Raw genomic sequence first — 14,371 nt, 5'->3', positions numbered from 1 at the left:
TTAGGTTTGTAAATGTCCTATTATCCAAACACCTTCAATTTGAGCATTGTATTTGGGTCCTAAATGCCCTATTATCTTGCCATATAGAGACACTACAAGAGCTCTCCAAACACATTTAATTAGAGTGTTGTATTACAGTTGTAAATGCCCCTATTATCTTGCCATATAGAGACACTACTAGAGTGCTCCGAGCACGTTCAATTGGAGGGTTGTATTAGGTTTGTAAATGTCCTGTTATCACACTTTATAGAGACACTTCTAGAAGGCTCCAAACACCTTCTATTGGAGGGTTGTATTAGGGCTGTAAATGCCCTATTATCTTGTCATATAGAGACACTACAAGAGGGCTCCAAACAAATTCAATTGGAGTGTTGTATTAGGGTTGTAAATGCCCTATTATCATGCCATATAGAGGCACTACTGGAGTGATCCAAGCACGTTTAATTGGAGGGTTGTATTGGGGTTGTAAATATCTTATTATCATGCTATATAGAGACACTACTAGAGTGCTCCAAATACTTTCAATTGGAGCGTTGTGTTAAGGTTGTAAATGTCTTGTTATTACGCTATATAGAGACACTACTAGAGTGCTCCAAGCACATTCAATTGGAGGGTTGTAAATGTCTTATTATCACGCTATATAGAGGCACTACTAGAGTACTCCAAACACCTTCAATTGGAGGGTTAGGGTTGTAAATGTCCTGTTAACACACTTTATAGAAACACTTCTGGAGTGCTCCAAACACCTTCAATTGGAGCGTTGTATTAGGGTCCTAAATGCCCTATTATCTTGCCGTATAGACACTACAAGAGCGCTCCAAACACATTCAATTGGAGTGTTCTATTACGGTTGTAAATGCCTCTATTATCTTTCCATATGGAAACACTACTAGAGCGCTCCAAACACCTTCAATTCGAGTGTTGTATTAGGGTTGTAAATGTCCTATTATCTTACCATGTAGGGACACGGCTAGAGTGCTCCAGACACCTTTAATTCGAATTTTTTATTATGGTTCTAAATGCCGTGTTATCTTGCCATATAGACACTACTAGTGTGCTCCAAACACCTTTAATTGGAGTATTGTATTAAGGTGGTAAATGCCCTATTATCTTACCATATAGAGACACTACTAGTTGGTTCCAAACACCATCAATTGAAGTGTTGTATTAAGTTTATAAATGCCTTATTATCTTGTCATCTGGAGACACAACTAGAGTGCTCCAAATATGTTCAATTGGAGAGTTGTATTACGATAGTAAATGCTCAATTATCTTGCCATCTATAGACACTACTAGAGTGCCCAAACTCCTTTTATTGGAGTGCTCTATTAGTGTTGCAACTACACTATTATCTTGTCATATAGAGACACTACTAGTGTGCTCCAAACACTATCAATTGGAGTGTTGTATTAAGGTTGTAAATGCCCTATTATCTTGCCATATAGAGACACTACTAGTTGGCTCCAAACTCCATCAATTGAATTGTGTTGTATTAAGGTTGTAAATGTCCTATTAGCTTGTCATCTGGAGACACAATTAGAGTGCTCCAAATACCTTCAATTTGAGTGTTGTTTTAGGGTTATGAAAGCCCTATTATCTTGCAATATAGAGACACTACCAGTTTGCTCCAAACACCATCAATTGGAGTGTTGTATTAAGGTTGTAAATGCCCTATTATCTTGTCATCTAGAGACACTACTAGAGTGCTCCAAAGACCTTCAATTGGAGTGTTGTATTAGGGTTTTAATTGCCTAATTATCTTGCCATCCATAGACAGTACTAGAGTGCCCCAAACACCTTGTATTGTAGTGTTCTAATAGGGATGTTAATGCCCTGTTCTCTTGCCATCTAGAGACACTACTTGAGTGCTGCAAACACATTCAATTGGAGTGTTGTATTAGGGATGTAAATGTCCTATTATCTTGCCAAATAGAGACACTACTAGAGTGCTCCAAACGCCATCAATTGGAGTGTTGTATTAGGGTTGTAACTGTCCTATTATATTGCCATCTCGAGACAATACCGGAGTGCTCCAAATGCCATCAATTGGAGTGTTGTATTAGGGTTGTAAATGGCTATTATCTTGCCATGTAGGGACACTACTAGAGTACTCCAAACACCGTCAACTCGAGGGTTGTGTTACGGTTGTAAATGTCCAATTATCCTGTCATCTAGAGACACTATTAGCGTGCTCCAAACTCATTTAATTGTAGTGTTGTATCAGGGTTGTAAATGCCATATTATCTTGCCATATAGAGACACTACTAAAGTGCTCCCAACACCATCAATTAGAGTGTTGTATTAGAGTTGTAAATGCCCCTATTATCTGGCCAACTGGAGACACTACAAGAGTGCTTCAAACACCTTCAATTCTAGTTTTGTATTAGGGATGTAAATGCCCTATTATTTCTCCATGTAGGGACACTACAATAGTGCTCCAAACACCATCAATTGGAGTGTTGTACTAGGGTTGCAAATTCCCTATTATCTAGCCATATAGAGGCCATACTAGAGTGCTCCAAACGCCATCAATTGGAGGGTTGTATTAGGGTTTTTAATTCCCGATTATCATCCAATCTGAAGACACTACTAGAATGCTCCGACCGCCATCAATTGGAATGTTGTATTAGGATTGTAAATGCGCTATTATCTCACCGTGTAGTGACACTACAAGAGTGCACCAAACAACTTCAATTCAAGTGTTGTATTAGGGTTGTAAATGCCCTATTATCTTCCCATCTGGAGACACACTAGAGTGCTCTAAAAACCTTCAATTGGAGTGTTGTATTAGGGTTGTAAATGCCCTATTGTATCTCTATTTTGAGACACTACTAGAGTTCTCCAAGGACCAAAAATTAAAGTGTTGTATAAGGGTTGTAAATGCCCTATTATCTTGCCATCTAGAGACACTACTAGAGTGCTCCAAACACCATCAATTGGAGTGTTGTATTAGGGTTGTAGATGTCATATTATCTTGCAATCTAGAGACACTACTAGAGTGCTCCATACACATTCAATTGAAGTGTTGTATTAGGGTTGTAAATGTCCTATTATCTTGCCATATGGAGACACTACTAGAGTGCCACAAAGACCTTAAATTGGGGTGTTGTATTAGAGTTGCAACTGTCATCTTCTCTTGCCATATGGAGACACTACTAGTGTGCTGCAAAGGCCTTCAATTGGAGTGTTGTATTAGGCTTGCAACCACCCTTTTTCTTTTGCTATCTGGAGAAACTACTAGTGCGCTGCAAACAACTTCAACTAGAGTATTGTATTAAGATCGCAACTACCCTCTTCTCTTGTCAATTGGAGACACTATTAAAGTGCTACAAACACCTTCTATTTGATTGTGGTATTATGGTTACAAATATTATTTTCTCTTGTCATTTGGAGACACTACTAGAGTGTTGCAAATGCCTTCAATTGGTGTGTTGTGTTAGGGTTGCATTATCCCTCTTCTCTTGTCATCTGGAGACACTACTAGTGTGTTGCAAAGGCATTCAATTGGAGTATTATATTATGGTCGCAACGACCATTTTCTTTTGCTATTTGGAGACACTACTAGTGTGCTGCAAACAACTTCAATTGGAGTTTTGTATTAGGGTCGCAACTACCCACTTCTCTTGCCATTAGGAGACACTATTAGAGTGCTGCAAACAAATTCTATTTGAGTGTTGTATTAGGGTTGAAAATACCCTCTTCTCTTGCCATATGGAGACACTACTAGAGTACAAAGACCTTCAATTAGAGTGTTGTATTAGAGTTGCAACTACCATCTTCTCTTGCTATATAGAGATACTACTAGCGTGTTGCAAAGCACTTCAATTGGAGTGTTGTATTAGGGTTGCAACAACCCTTTTTCTTTTGCTATCTGGAGAAACTACTAGTGTGTTGCAAACAACTTCAATTGGAGTGTTGTATTAAGTTTGCAACTACCCTCTTCTCATTCCAATTGGAGACTCAATAGTGCTGTAAACACATTCTATTTGAGTATTGTATTAGGGTTGCAAATACCATTTTCTCTTGCCAAATGGAGACACTACTAGAGTGCTGCAAACGCCTTCGATTGGAGTGTTGTGGCAATAACTCTCTTCACTTGCTATATGGAAACACTATTATAGTACTACAAAGACCTTTAATTGGAGTGTTGTATTAGGCTTGCCATTACCCTCTTCTTTTGTCATATACACTACTAGAGTGTTACAAATAGATCTTCAATTAGAGTGTTGTATTAGGATTGCAACTAACATCTTCTCTTGACATCTGGAGACACTAGTAGAGTGCTGCAAAGACCTCCAATTGGAGTGTTGTATTAGGCTTATAACTACCCTCTTCTCTTGTCATATGGAGACACTACTAGATTGCTACAAAGACCTTCAATTGGAGTGTTGTATTTGAGTTACAACTATACTCTTCCGGTGTCATCTAGAGACACTACTAGAGTGCTGCAAAGACTTTCAATTGGAGTGTTGTGTTAGCATTTTGACTACCCTCTTCTCTTGTCATATGGAAACACTACTAGAGTGTTGCAAAAACTTCAATTGGAGTGTCCTATTAGGGTTGCAACTACCCTCTTCTCTTGTCATATGGAGACACGACTATAGTGCTGCAAAGACTTTCAATCGGAGTGTTTTATTGGGGTTGCATCCACCCTCTTCTCTTGCTATTTAGAGACACTACTAGTGTGCTGCAAAAAACTTCAATTGGAGCATTGTATTCGGTTTACAACTACTCTCTTATCTTGCCATCTAGAGACACTACTAGTGTGCTGCAAAGGCCTTCAATTGGAGTGTTATATTATGTTTGCAACAACCCTTTTCTTTTGCTATCTGGAGACACTACTAGTGTGCTACAATCAATGTCAATTGGAGTATTGTATTAGGATCGCAACTACCCTCTTCTCTTGCCATTAGGAGACACATTATTAGAGTGTTGCAAACAACTTATCTTTGAGTGTTATATTATGGTTGCAAATACCCTCTTCTCTTGTTGTATGGAGACACTACTAGATTGATACAAAGACCTTCAATTGGGGTGTTGTATTAGAGTTGCAACTGCTATCTTCTCTTGTCATATGGAGACACTACTAGTGTGCTGCAAAGCCCTTCAATTGGAGTGTTATATTAGGGTTGCAACCACCCTTTTTGTTTTGCTATCTGGAGAAACTACTAGTGTGCTACAAATAATTTCAATTGAAGTGTTGTATTAAGGTCACAACTACCCTCTTTTCTTGCCAATTGGAAACACTATTAGAGTGCTGCAAACACCTTCTATTTTAGTGTTGTATTAGGATTGCAAATATCCTTTTCTCTTGTATATGGAGACACTACTAGAGTGCTACAAACGTCTTCAATTGGAATGTTGTGTTAGGGTTGCAATAACTCTCTTCTCTTGTCATATGAAAACACTATTATAGTACTACCAAGACCTTTAATTTGAGTGTTATATTAGCTTGGTACTACCTTCTTCTCTTGCCATATAGAGACACTACTAGATTCCTACAAAAAGATCTTCAATTGGAGTGTTGCATTAGGGTCCTTCAATTGGAGTGTTGTATTAAGCTTGCAACTATCATCTTCTCTTGTCATATGGAGACACTACTAGAGTGCTACAAAGACCTTCAAATGGAGTGTTGCATTAGAGTTACAACTATGCTCTTATATTGTCATCTGGAGACACTACTAGAGTGTTACAAAGACCTTCAATTGGTGTGTGTATTACAGTTGTGACAATCATCTTCTGTTGTCATATGAAAACACTACTATAGTGCTGCAAAAACCTTCAATTGGAGTTTTGTATTATGGTTGCAAATACACTTTTTTCTTGTCATATGGAGATACTACTATAGTGCTACAAAGACTTTCAATTGGAGTATTATATTTGGGGTTGAAGCCACCCTCTTCTTTTTCTATCTAAAGACACTACTAATGTGCTGCAATGATGCAGCAACTTTCTGGATCAGACCAAACTTTAGTCCCACACTTGAAATATAAATAATCTTGAGACCTTAAATACTAATTCAACTATCTTCCCCGCAACAGCAAAAACGTTTAGAGGACGCTGGATTATTTGGGTTGTGGATTTGTGAATCTATTGGTTCGGATAATATCTGTTTCGTTTTCAAATTGAAAGATTTATTCGTATTTGTATCCGTATCCGGACACGGTTACCCAAACATTGTTCCAGTTATGGATAAAATATATGAATCCATATCTGAGTAATATCCGATCTGTTTAATCCGTATTCGAATATCTACCGGATACAAAACAAATTTAGATCGAATAATCTAGATCCATTTACACCCCTAGTACTAACACATCAATAATCAATCTTTGGTTAGCCTAATGGTAAAGATAATGTTCTCATAAGAAATTGTAAGTTTAAAATCTGAACAAAGAATTTTTATGAATATTGAATAGTTAAATGACCTGACTGCTATATTATTTAAGAAAAAAAATGTAACTGATGCAGCTAACTAGTGGCAAAGCCACTTGATAGAAACAGATTAATTGACCCTCATTTTTGTTTTCAAATTTTTTGTACTTGTATCTTAATTTATATATAGTTTACAGTAAAATGTTATGAGTAATGTAAAATTAATCTCATTTGCAGAATAAAAATTTTATATGATTAATCTCTTTTTATATCTGACTCCATAACCAGTCATGCTTTGAATAATAGATAAATTTAGTAAAACCTATCACCATAACATCAGACAATGGGGCGCACCGCGCACATACAAACTACACAAGCTGAAGCCTCCACAATATGGAGACGAAAGGACAATTTAAGATCATGCAACCACTAGCACTAAGCATGCAAGTAATGCCACAAATAAGTTAGGAGAAAATTAGAATTTTTCTTTTGGTACCACTAGGTGCTAAGTCTAGTAAAATGCATGTATCATGTTGCATGATATGACAGTTAACTGCATCTTTCAAGTCTAGCGTTGTCGGATGCATTTCTTTTCAATTTTCATGTTTGTTTATTAATTTATTTATTTTTCTTTAGTTGTCACCTCCTATGTGCGTTCCCCGTTGGGCTAATTAGGTACGTGTTACCAACAATGAATTTTCAAATTATAAATGAGTCACGTACTGCTTTCAACGCATGAAGATTACTTATTTTTTGTCATTGATTTTGATTCAATTTCTTGATAACGGATAATTTTTCCATGCTTTTTAATTAAAGCTCCTTTATATTTTGTTTCTGAAAAAAAAAAAAAGATGATCATATGAGTTTTTTTATCAATTAAGCAGTTCTTACAACAGAAAAATTCACAGTTTGCATCAGATCAATTTTTTTTTTCTAAAATTGGGCTTCAAAAACAGTTGCGTGACAATAAGGAACATAAAGAAAAGGAAAAGGAGATACGAGAGAGTTCACCTCTTTTATGTATTGAATCAGAATAAACAAAATTGTTAAGTTTATACAAGTTGCACATCGTCTCTGCTTCCTTGTGCTCCCCTTTCTTTCCTTTCCTCCCTTTTTTATCCTTTAACGAAGATGTTGTGAAGCACTGTCTAACTATTTGATCAACTCCTTTAAGTGTTCCTCAACAAACATGTATTACAAACGCACAGACATATTTTAAATTTTTGTACCGTTTTATTAACTTGGATCAAAGAAAGTAAGGTCGTAATTAGTTGTGAAGTAAGAGATGGAGTAAAGCTCTTATTTCATACTTAAGCCAGCAAACAAAGAATATAAGAGAAGTAAGATGGAGTAAAAGATAAATTAATTCGGAAATATAAAAAGTAAGATGAACTATGCAATTTAATTATCATTCATTTTACTCCTCAACAAAACATGACCTAAAAGCTCAAGGAGATATTATTAGAAAAACTAATTCTTGGGCCTTGATCTTTTGTCAACTATCAAATTAGTCATCTGGAACTTTACCAATTTCATTTCAATTTTTGTCTTTCGTCCTACAGTTGTGTTATCACATTAATTTGTATAATATAGTGGCGCTTAAGTTCCTTGTGCCTTGTTATCATCTTTTGTTCCTTATTATTCCATACCACAGTAACTCTAACGGATGTCCCAACCATTAGCATATACTGCAATAGCTATGACCACACTATTATACCAGTATTATCTCTTGTCTGAATAAATTCGGACGATTCATGCGTAATCAAGAACTTGCCTCCTACAAAACTAAATTGGCCAGTTTACAGATAAAACCAAAACACATTGAATTTTCTGGATCATATGATAGCAAAATGGTATTTATCGTAACTAATTTTTGCTCCTGATCAAAGGAAATAATCCATATGTTCCCCAGCTAATCCTGAAAAAATATCGGATACACTGGTGCAAATTGAGAAAATATCCTAAAACATATGAAATGCAACAATACACAACAATGATAATAAATTATCTTGACTCAAAAAAAAAATGATAATAAATTATCATTTGCCCCTTGCATTTATAAGATACCGAAGCTCCCACAAATGCATCTAAACAATAGTTTAAGGGAGAATTGTGAAAATAGTTTAAACATTCTTGTTCCTCTAGACAAATTCTGAGAAAATGAATAGTTTAAACATTCTTTTGAAGATAGTTGGAGATATGATTTTGCTACCAAAAATTATCTAAAAATTTCTTATCTTGCAGGTTTGCAATTGCTACTTTATAGCTTTGTAGAGGCATAGACGAAATTTTCAAATATACATACTCCGAAAAAAAGAAAGAGATAAGAGATCAACGGGCAAAGCAACACAACCCATGGATATTTTAATTGCACTTCCGTTCCATATTTCCATAGAAATAATGCAGAATCAATAATTTAATTTCAAAGCCACATGATTAAAACAAAACATAAGAACTTGGTTTAAAACATAACCATTTATGCATCCCTAAATGCCATAGGCTGAAAATTCTAACAAAACCTGATTTAACTCAAACTTCTAGCTGATAAAGAAAAAGCTTCTCAATATCGCCGATCCTTCGACAACTCAGGATCCCTGCAAACCACATTATAATAATTATATATATAAAAAGGCAATAAGCCAAATGCTCAATAAAGGGATACATCATATGCACTTGAAAATTTTGGTGATGTCTCATACATCCGAAATACTAAGAACAAAAGACGAGAAAACTACTAAAAAAACAGAAGAAAAAAATATGTATACAAAACTTGCAAAACATGTGATAGTGCACATGAGAGGGGAGGGTGGGGGGTAATGCTTAGTTACATTTATACTTGTTAGAAACTTGTATGGACATTTCATGATATCAAATTAGCTTAGAAAGGTCAAGACAAACCTCTGGATGTGATCAAGAATGAGAAGTCTTGGCCCAGGTGGAATGTTCACATCTCTGAGAGCACTGTAGTAAAAAATAAAACAATAAACAACAAGTTGAGAAAATTTATGAGAACATTGTATTCTATCAATTTATTTATTTCTGAAAAATAATTTGCCTATTTAAAAGATGATATGACTACAGAAAGGTAATTCAACAAACTGCCCAGGTACCTAATTTGACAACTCCCTTTTGTGGTCCACCTTATTTTATATGGCATACATGCTTCGTCCAATAAAAATTGTTATACCCTTTTTTACCCAAATAATAGCTGTTTTACTTGGTAATAAAATTAAAGGCTTTTTATGATTTTGTTAGCAGCTCTACTTATTTGGGCCTATTTGGGCCAAGACATTCAGGTCCACGAGTAAAACAGCAAAAATTTAATAGTGACAAGCCCAGTCCAGATTTAAATAAACTAGCCTAGCTGTATGTGGCACTTTCTTTTTTTCTTTTTTTTAGATGAATATTTTTTTCTTTATTTTCTTTATTTGCTGTGCGGGGTGTTTGGGGAATCCATATCCTCTACGGTACCAGGCCGTGTACAATACTCCCAGCCGGGTCAAAGTCACATTGGTGCCTATTTAGAATATGGGGGGGCATTTTGAGATTTGTGCCAGATTAAAACGAACAACTCAGATCTCATACTACTCGGTGCGATATTGCACCGGATCTGATTCGTGTTTGGGAAAGGGGTGGGGAGAGGTGCTCTAGACCTGTCATTGAGGAGGGGCAATGTAACATCAGTGAGAAGTCCTTTCTTGAAATTTTTTTCATATTTTTGGAGCCCCAGATTCAGAAGCATGCTTCTAGCACGCGAGTAGTACACATCTTCACTTTGAGGCTGAGAGAATTTTTGTCCCACCTACAGTTTTTATCATAAAAGCAATACACAATGATATAAGCAAAGTTACTGAAGTTCTCCCCTCAAGATGAGCATAAAATAGAAAAGCATACCATGAAGATACCGCCTTGGAAAAGAGAGAAGAATAAACCGGTAGTAACTGCATTGACTGCAGGATTCGGTGTGCCCATTCCACTCACCAAAGAAAACAATGCACCTGAGCCAAATGCTGCCACCATACTGCCACCAGTATTTTGTATTTGTTACAGTTCAATCTTTTCTCTTTTTCAAAGTAGATGCAGTATTTTACTTCAGTTGCAATCATAACATATTTAAGCCCATTTCAACTAGAACACAAATTTTTTTGCAGCCAGATGTTGGGTTATTGTTAAGAAAGATGGATTTCATTAAAAGTTAAAATTATTACTTGAACATTGATTGTGTGTTTAAAATCAACATGTATATAAGAGTGACTTTACATTTGGTAAAAAAATAATACCAAATTGAAGTGCGATTTAGTTCCATATTTGCCCAACTTAACAGTTGGGTGTTATTTGCAACCAGCCTAACCTATGTCAGTGTATATTATCGAGTAGTTGCAGACTGGATAAATGTTGGCTTATTAACAAATACCATCAAATATCATCTGGAATAAGTACCAGATATCTATATCTCAACAAAATAGATAGCTAGTTCACTCTGCTAGATCAGTAAGTTCCCCAAACACAGAAGATATTAAAATGATTTACACATGATTTAGAAAACTAAAGTTCAATAAAAATGACTACCTAGTCTGAACATCCTCGACACCTCTAATCCTTTTCATGACACAAGAGATCCCTGCATTTACACCAGTCATCACTGCAAAATTACGGGCTTGCACCAAGGGTCCTCCAGCAAATGCCTTTATTCCCATAAAATAAAAAAAAGGGTTACATATATCTTATGAAATCTTAAGCATTCACAAAAACTATACCAAAAATAAAGTCAAGCTTTGTTATTTCCAAATTTAACCTAATTCTAACCGTACTTCAAAAGACATCCACGTCTCTAGGATTTCTTTATAATATTTCTTAATTCTTTGCAGATAACACCGACACATTAACAATAAAAACAGAAGTTCTAGTTTAACAAATGACTAACTCTCCTTCCAACCAGTACATTAAATTTCAAGATGAAACATAAGTCATTTTTGTTTCATTCTCAGTTTACTTAGATTTGCACAAAAAAGTGCTTCTTAAGAAGCAGTATTGTCAACAATTCGACAACTGTACCTTCTAGCACAAATCTAAAAGTTTGGATTTCATCTGCAAAATGTCTCAGAAAAGAAGGTCTATGTTGAAAAGGAAGCATTCCTTAGTGTTAATTGAATAGCTAGGTAGCAGGTACATTTTGCAAAAGAGTCTAAATGAATTAAAATTGAATACAAAAGACAGAAGCATCTCATTTATCTGGCATTTGAGAAACCAAATCATGGCCTAAGAAATTCAATGCAAAACCTCTGCCAAACAAAAATTCATTGTAGTTTAACTGATTAATAACTCGTTCAAATTTTCATTAATTTTGCAAACACGCCCAAAATTTCTCACGCCTGCAACAACACAGCACAATCAACAAAAATCTAGTTCATGCAGTTAATTCTATCAAAAATGATAATTAAATGGAAAAGAAGAAAGAAAATTTAGAAAGAGGACCTGCGCCTGTTTCAAGGAAGCCATGGCCTGTGGATTGAGGGACCCAGCGGCCTGAGGGGGCGCCGAGGGAATAGCATCGGGTGGTGTCAGAGTGCCCATGAGGCCTCCAATAGCGGCGCCCTGGAGAGCTCCAGTTGCGGTGGTAATGGCTGCCTCGAGGGCGATTGGCTGACGCGCAAGCCAGGAACGGAAGTTGGTCTCGACACCTCGGATACGCTCCGTTATCTGCTCAATCGGGTTCGGGTTCTGATGCACTGGCGCCGAACCCGCGGGAGCCAAGACCATGCTTTGCTGCCCAACTCCGTCTATTCCCATCTTCTTCTTTCTTCTTTCTTCTTTCGTCTTTCTTTATGTTTTGATTTTGATTTTGGGCTTGTTTGGGATGGAAAGGTGTAGCAAGAGAAGAAACGAGGTGCCAACTGCCAAGGTCGAGGTTTATCCCTTTCTTCCAAGACCAACCTGACCAAAAACCCACTTGGTTTTACTTTTATTTTGCCAAGTTAGGTTGAATACAGGAGAGACTACTTGGAATTTTACAAAATTTAGCATCTACGTATCTGCGATTTTTTTATTTTTTTTTAGAAATTAAAAATTCAAATCTTAAAAAAAAATATTGTTTTTCTTAAAAAAAATAGATATAACCGCACCAATAATACGATGCTAGCAAGTGTAGGTGTACAGTTTTAGTATTTTCCAGACGTTAAAATTCATATGGACCACATATTTTCTCAAAAGTTGTATGAAAATGCATTAGTGGTACTGTTCATAAGTTTGTCTTTGATGAAACCGCACTATTGATGCAGTTCTATCAATTTTTTTAAAGAAAAACAATCATTTTTTTTTTGAAGATTTGAATTTTTAATTTCTAAAAAATATAAAAAAATCCGTTTCTACATTGCTGTAATCCTAAAGAATGAATTTACTTTTTACAATTCTTAACATTACATTTAGTACTTATAAAGTTTATTATGACATTTTTAGAGAAATTATTAATTTAACCAATTACTACATTAACAATTACTCCACAATTTTTAAATTAAAATTACAATTATCGCATCAACATATGCGATTCTTTACTAGTAAGATGAAGATATTTTATTAAAGTAATTGATAAATTCCTACATGAATTTTGCGAAGTAAAGATAAAAGAAAGAATTTTGTACAAAAATAATAGTTAAAAAATAAATATCAAAGATTAATCCTTAATTAATTATAATAATAAAACAATGATAATTATTAAAAATCGTAATCACGACCACGACGACGATTAGAGCAGCAGCAACAGGGGTTCAAATGACTCAATTTTCAAGACCTTTACTTCAATTATTTAGTAAAATGATGCACAGATGATATCGTTTTGGTTGCTCAGACAAATAAAAAGGAATTGCTTGCTCTTATTTTTTTTATTTTGTGATATATGGTCATATTGATTGTTTTATCATTGATCAAAATTATCAAAATAGCAACATACATACATTGCAAGTGCTAGCTCAGTCACGCATTTCAAGTTTTCAACCAGTGTGTACCAGAAAAAGGAATATAGGATCACACAAGCATTTTTTTAGTTTCTTTTCTAAAATCTTTCGTTGTTATCTAAGTTTGAGGTTGTAGAAATAGGTTGAGGTTTAATTTAGGTTTAACCATGCATCAGCATCAATGAAACAAAAATTGCTACTAAATTACAATTATTATAATAGAATGGCAAATGACTATTTTCGATAAAAAAAAAGATGACATGAACCCAAGTTTAATAAAGCTAAATTTTCTCCAAATTAAGCAAATTATGTCTTCGATTTTTTTAGCAAGTAATTCAAATGCATCTGAATATTTCTAGTTCTTGACCTCAATTCAAGACCAAACATGGCTGGTCAAAGATGGCGGTTATCTCATTTCTTGACTAGGAAATCTTTATTGTTTAATTATCTCATTTCTTGGTCTACGGTTTAAATTTACAAACATTGTGAAAGACATAAAAAAATTATGACTACGACGACGGTGAGGTAGAGATGATGATGATGATAATAAAATTTTACAGTATTGTGGAACACGGAAGTATAATTTGAGAATTGGTTTATTTTATCTAAATAAAGTCTATAAATGATGGAATTGCAACTCTTTCAATTTTCTTTCATATACATTGAAGTTATTCATATGTTAGTGGAGCAAAGCTAGAGTATGTTGTGTTCACTAAAAATTTGACGAGCATAACTCTAAAATCTATCATATTGACTTCAAACAAGACGAATCTAAGTTATTGAAACCAATCTACTCTTCAAGTGATATGTTTACATGTAAAATTTTGAATTTATTTAGTATAAAGTCGAGCGGTCAAAAAATAACTTTGTACATGCAAAAAAAAAAATGAAGTTTTACAAGTATTTTGATGCACTCATTTTTCATCCATATTTGACTGCTTGACTTATGTACTAAGTGAATTCAAAAATATTTTGCATGTATATGCATCACTGTGAAGTAGATCGATATTAAAAGTTTTAATTTATCTCGTTTGAAATTAATTAGA

At 35.0% G+C, this 14,371-nt stretch overlaps 1 protein-coding gene across 1 annotated transcript; it reads right to left on the bottom strand.

The window, feature by feature from the left end:
* Positions 1-8,712: 8,712 nt before the first annotated feature.
* LOC144555252 (chloroplastic import inner membrane translocase subunit HP30-2-like) lies at positions 8,713-12,366 on the bottom strand. Its single transcript, XM_078303524.1, has 6 exons — positions 11,851-12,366; positions 10,945-11,060; positions 10,270-10,396; positions 10,029-10,177; positions 9,274-9,336; positions 8,713-8,969 (listed from the first exon to the last, which is right to left on the bottom strand). Exons 1-6 carry the CDS (start codon positions 12,163-12,165, stop codon positions 8,936-8,938), a joined length of 804 nt encoding a protein of 267 aa, XP_078159650.1. The 5' UTR covers positions 12,166-12,366; the 3' UTR covers positions 8,713-8,935.
* Positions 12,367-14,371: the final 2,005 nt, after the last annotated feature.

Source organism: Carex rostrata, chromosome 1 (assembly GCF_964058835.1).
Source record: "Carex rostrata chromosome 1, lpCarRost1.2, whole genome shotgun sequence".
Classification (NCBI taxonomy): Eukaryota; Viridiplantae; Streptophyta; class Magnoliopsida; order Poales; family Cyperaceae; genus Carex; species Carex rostrata.
Note: the sequence above shows the minus strand (reverse complement) of the source record. Positions and strands in the feature narration are given on the sequence as shown.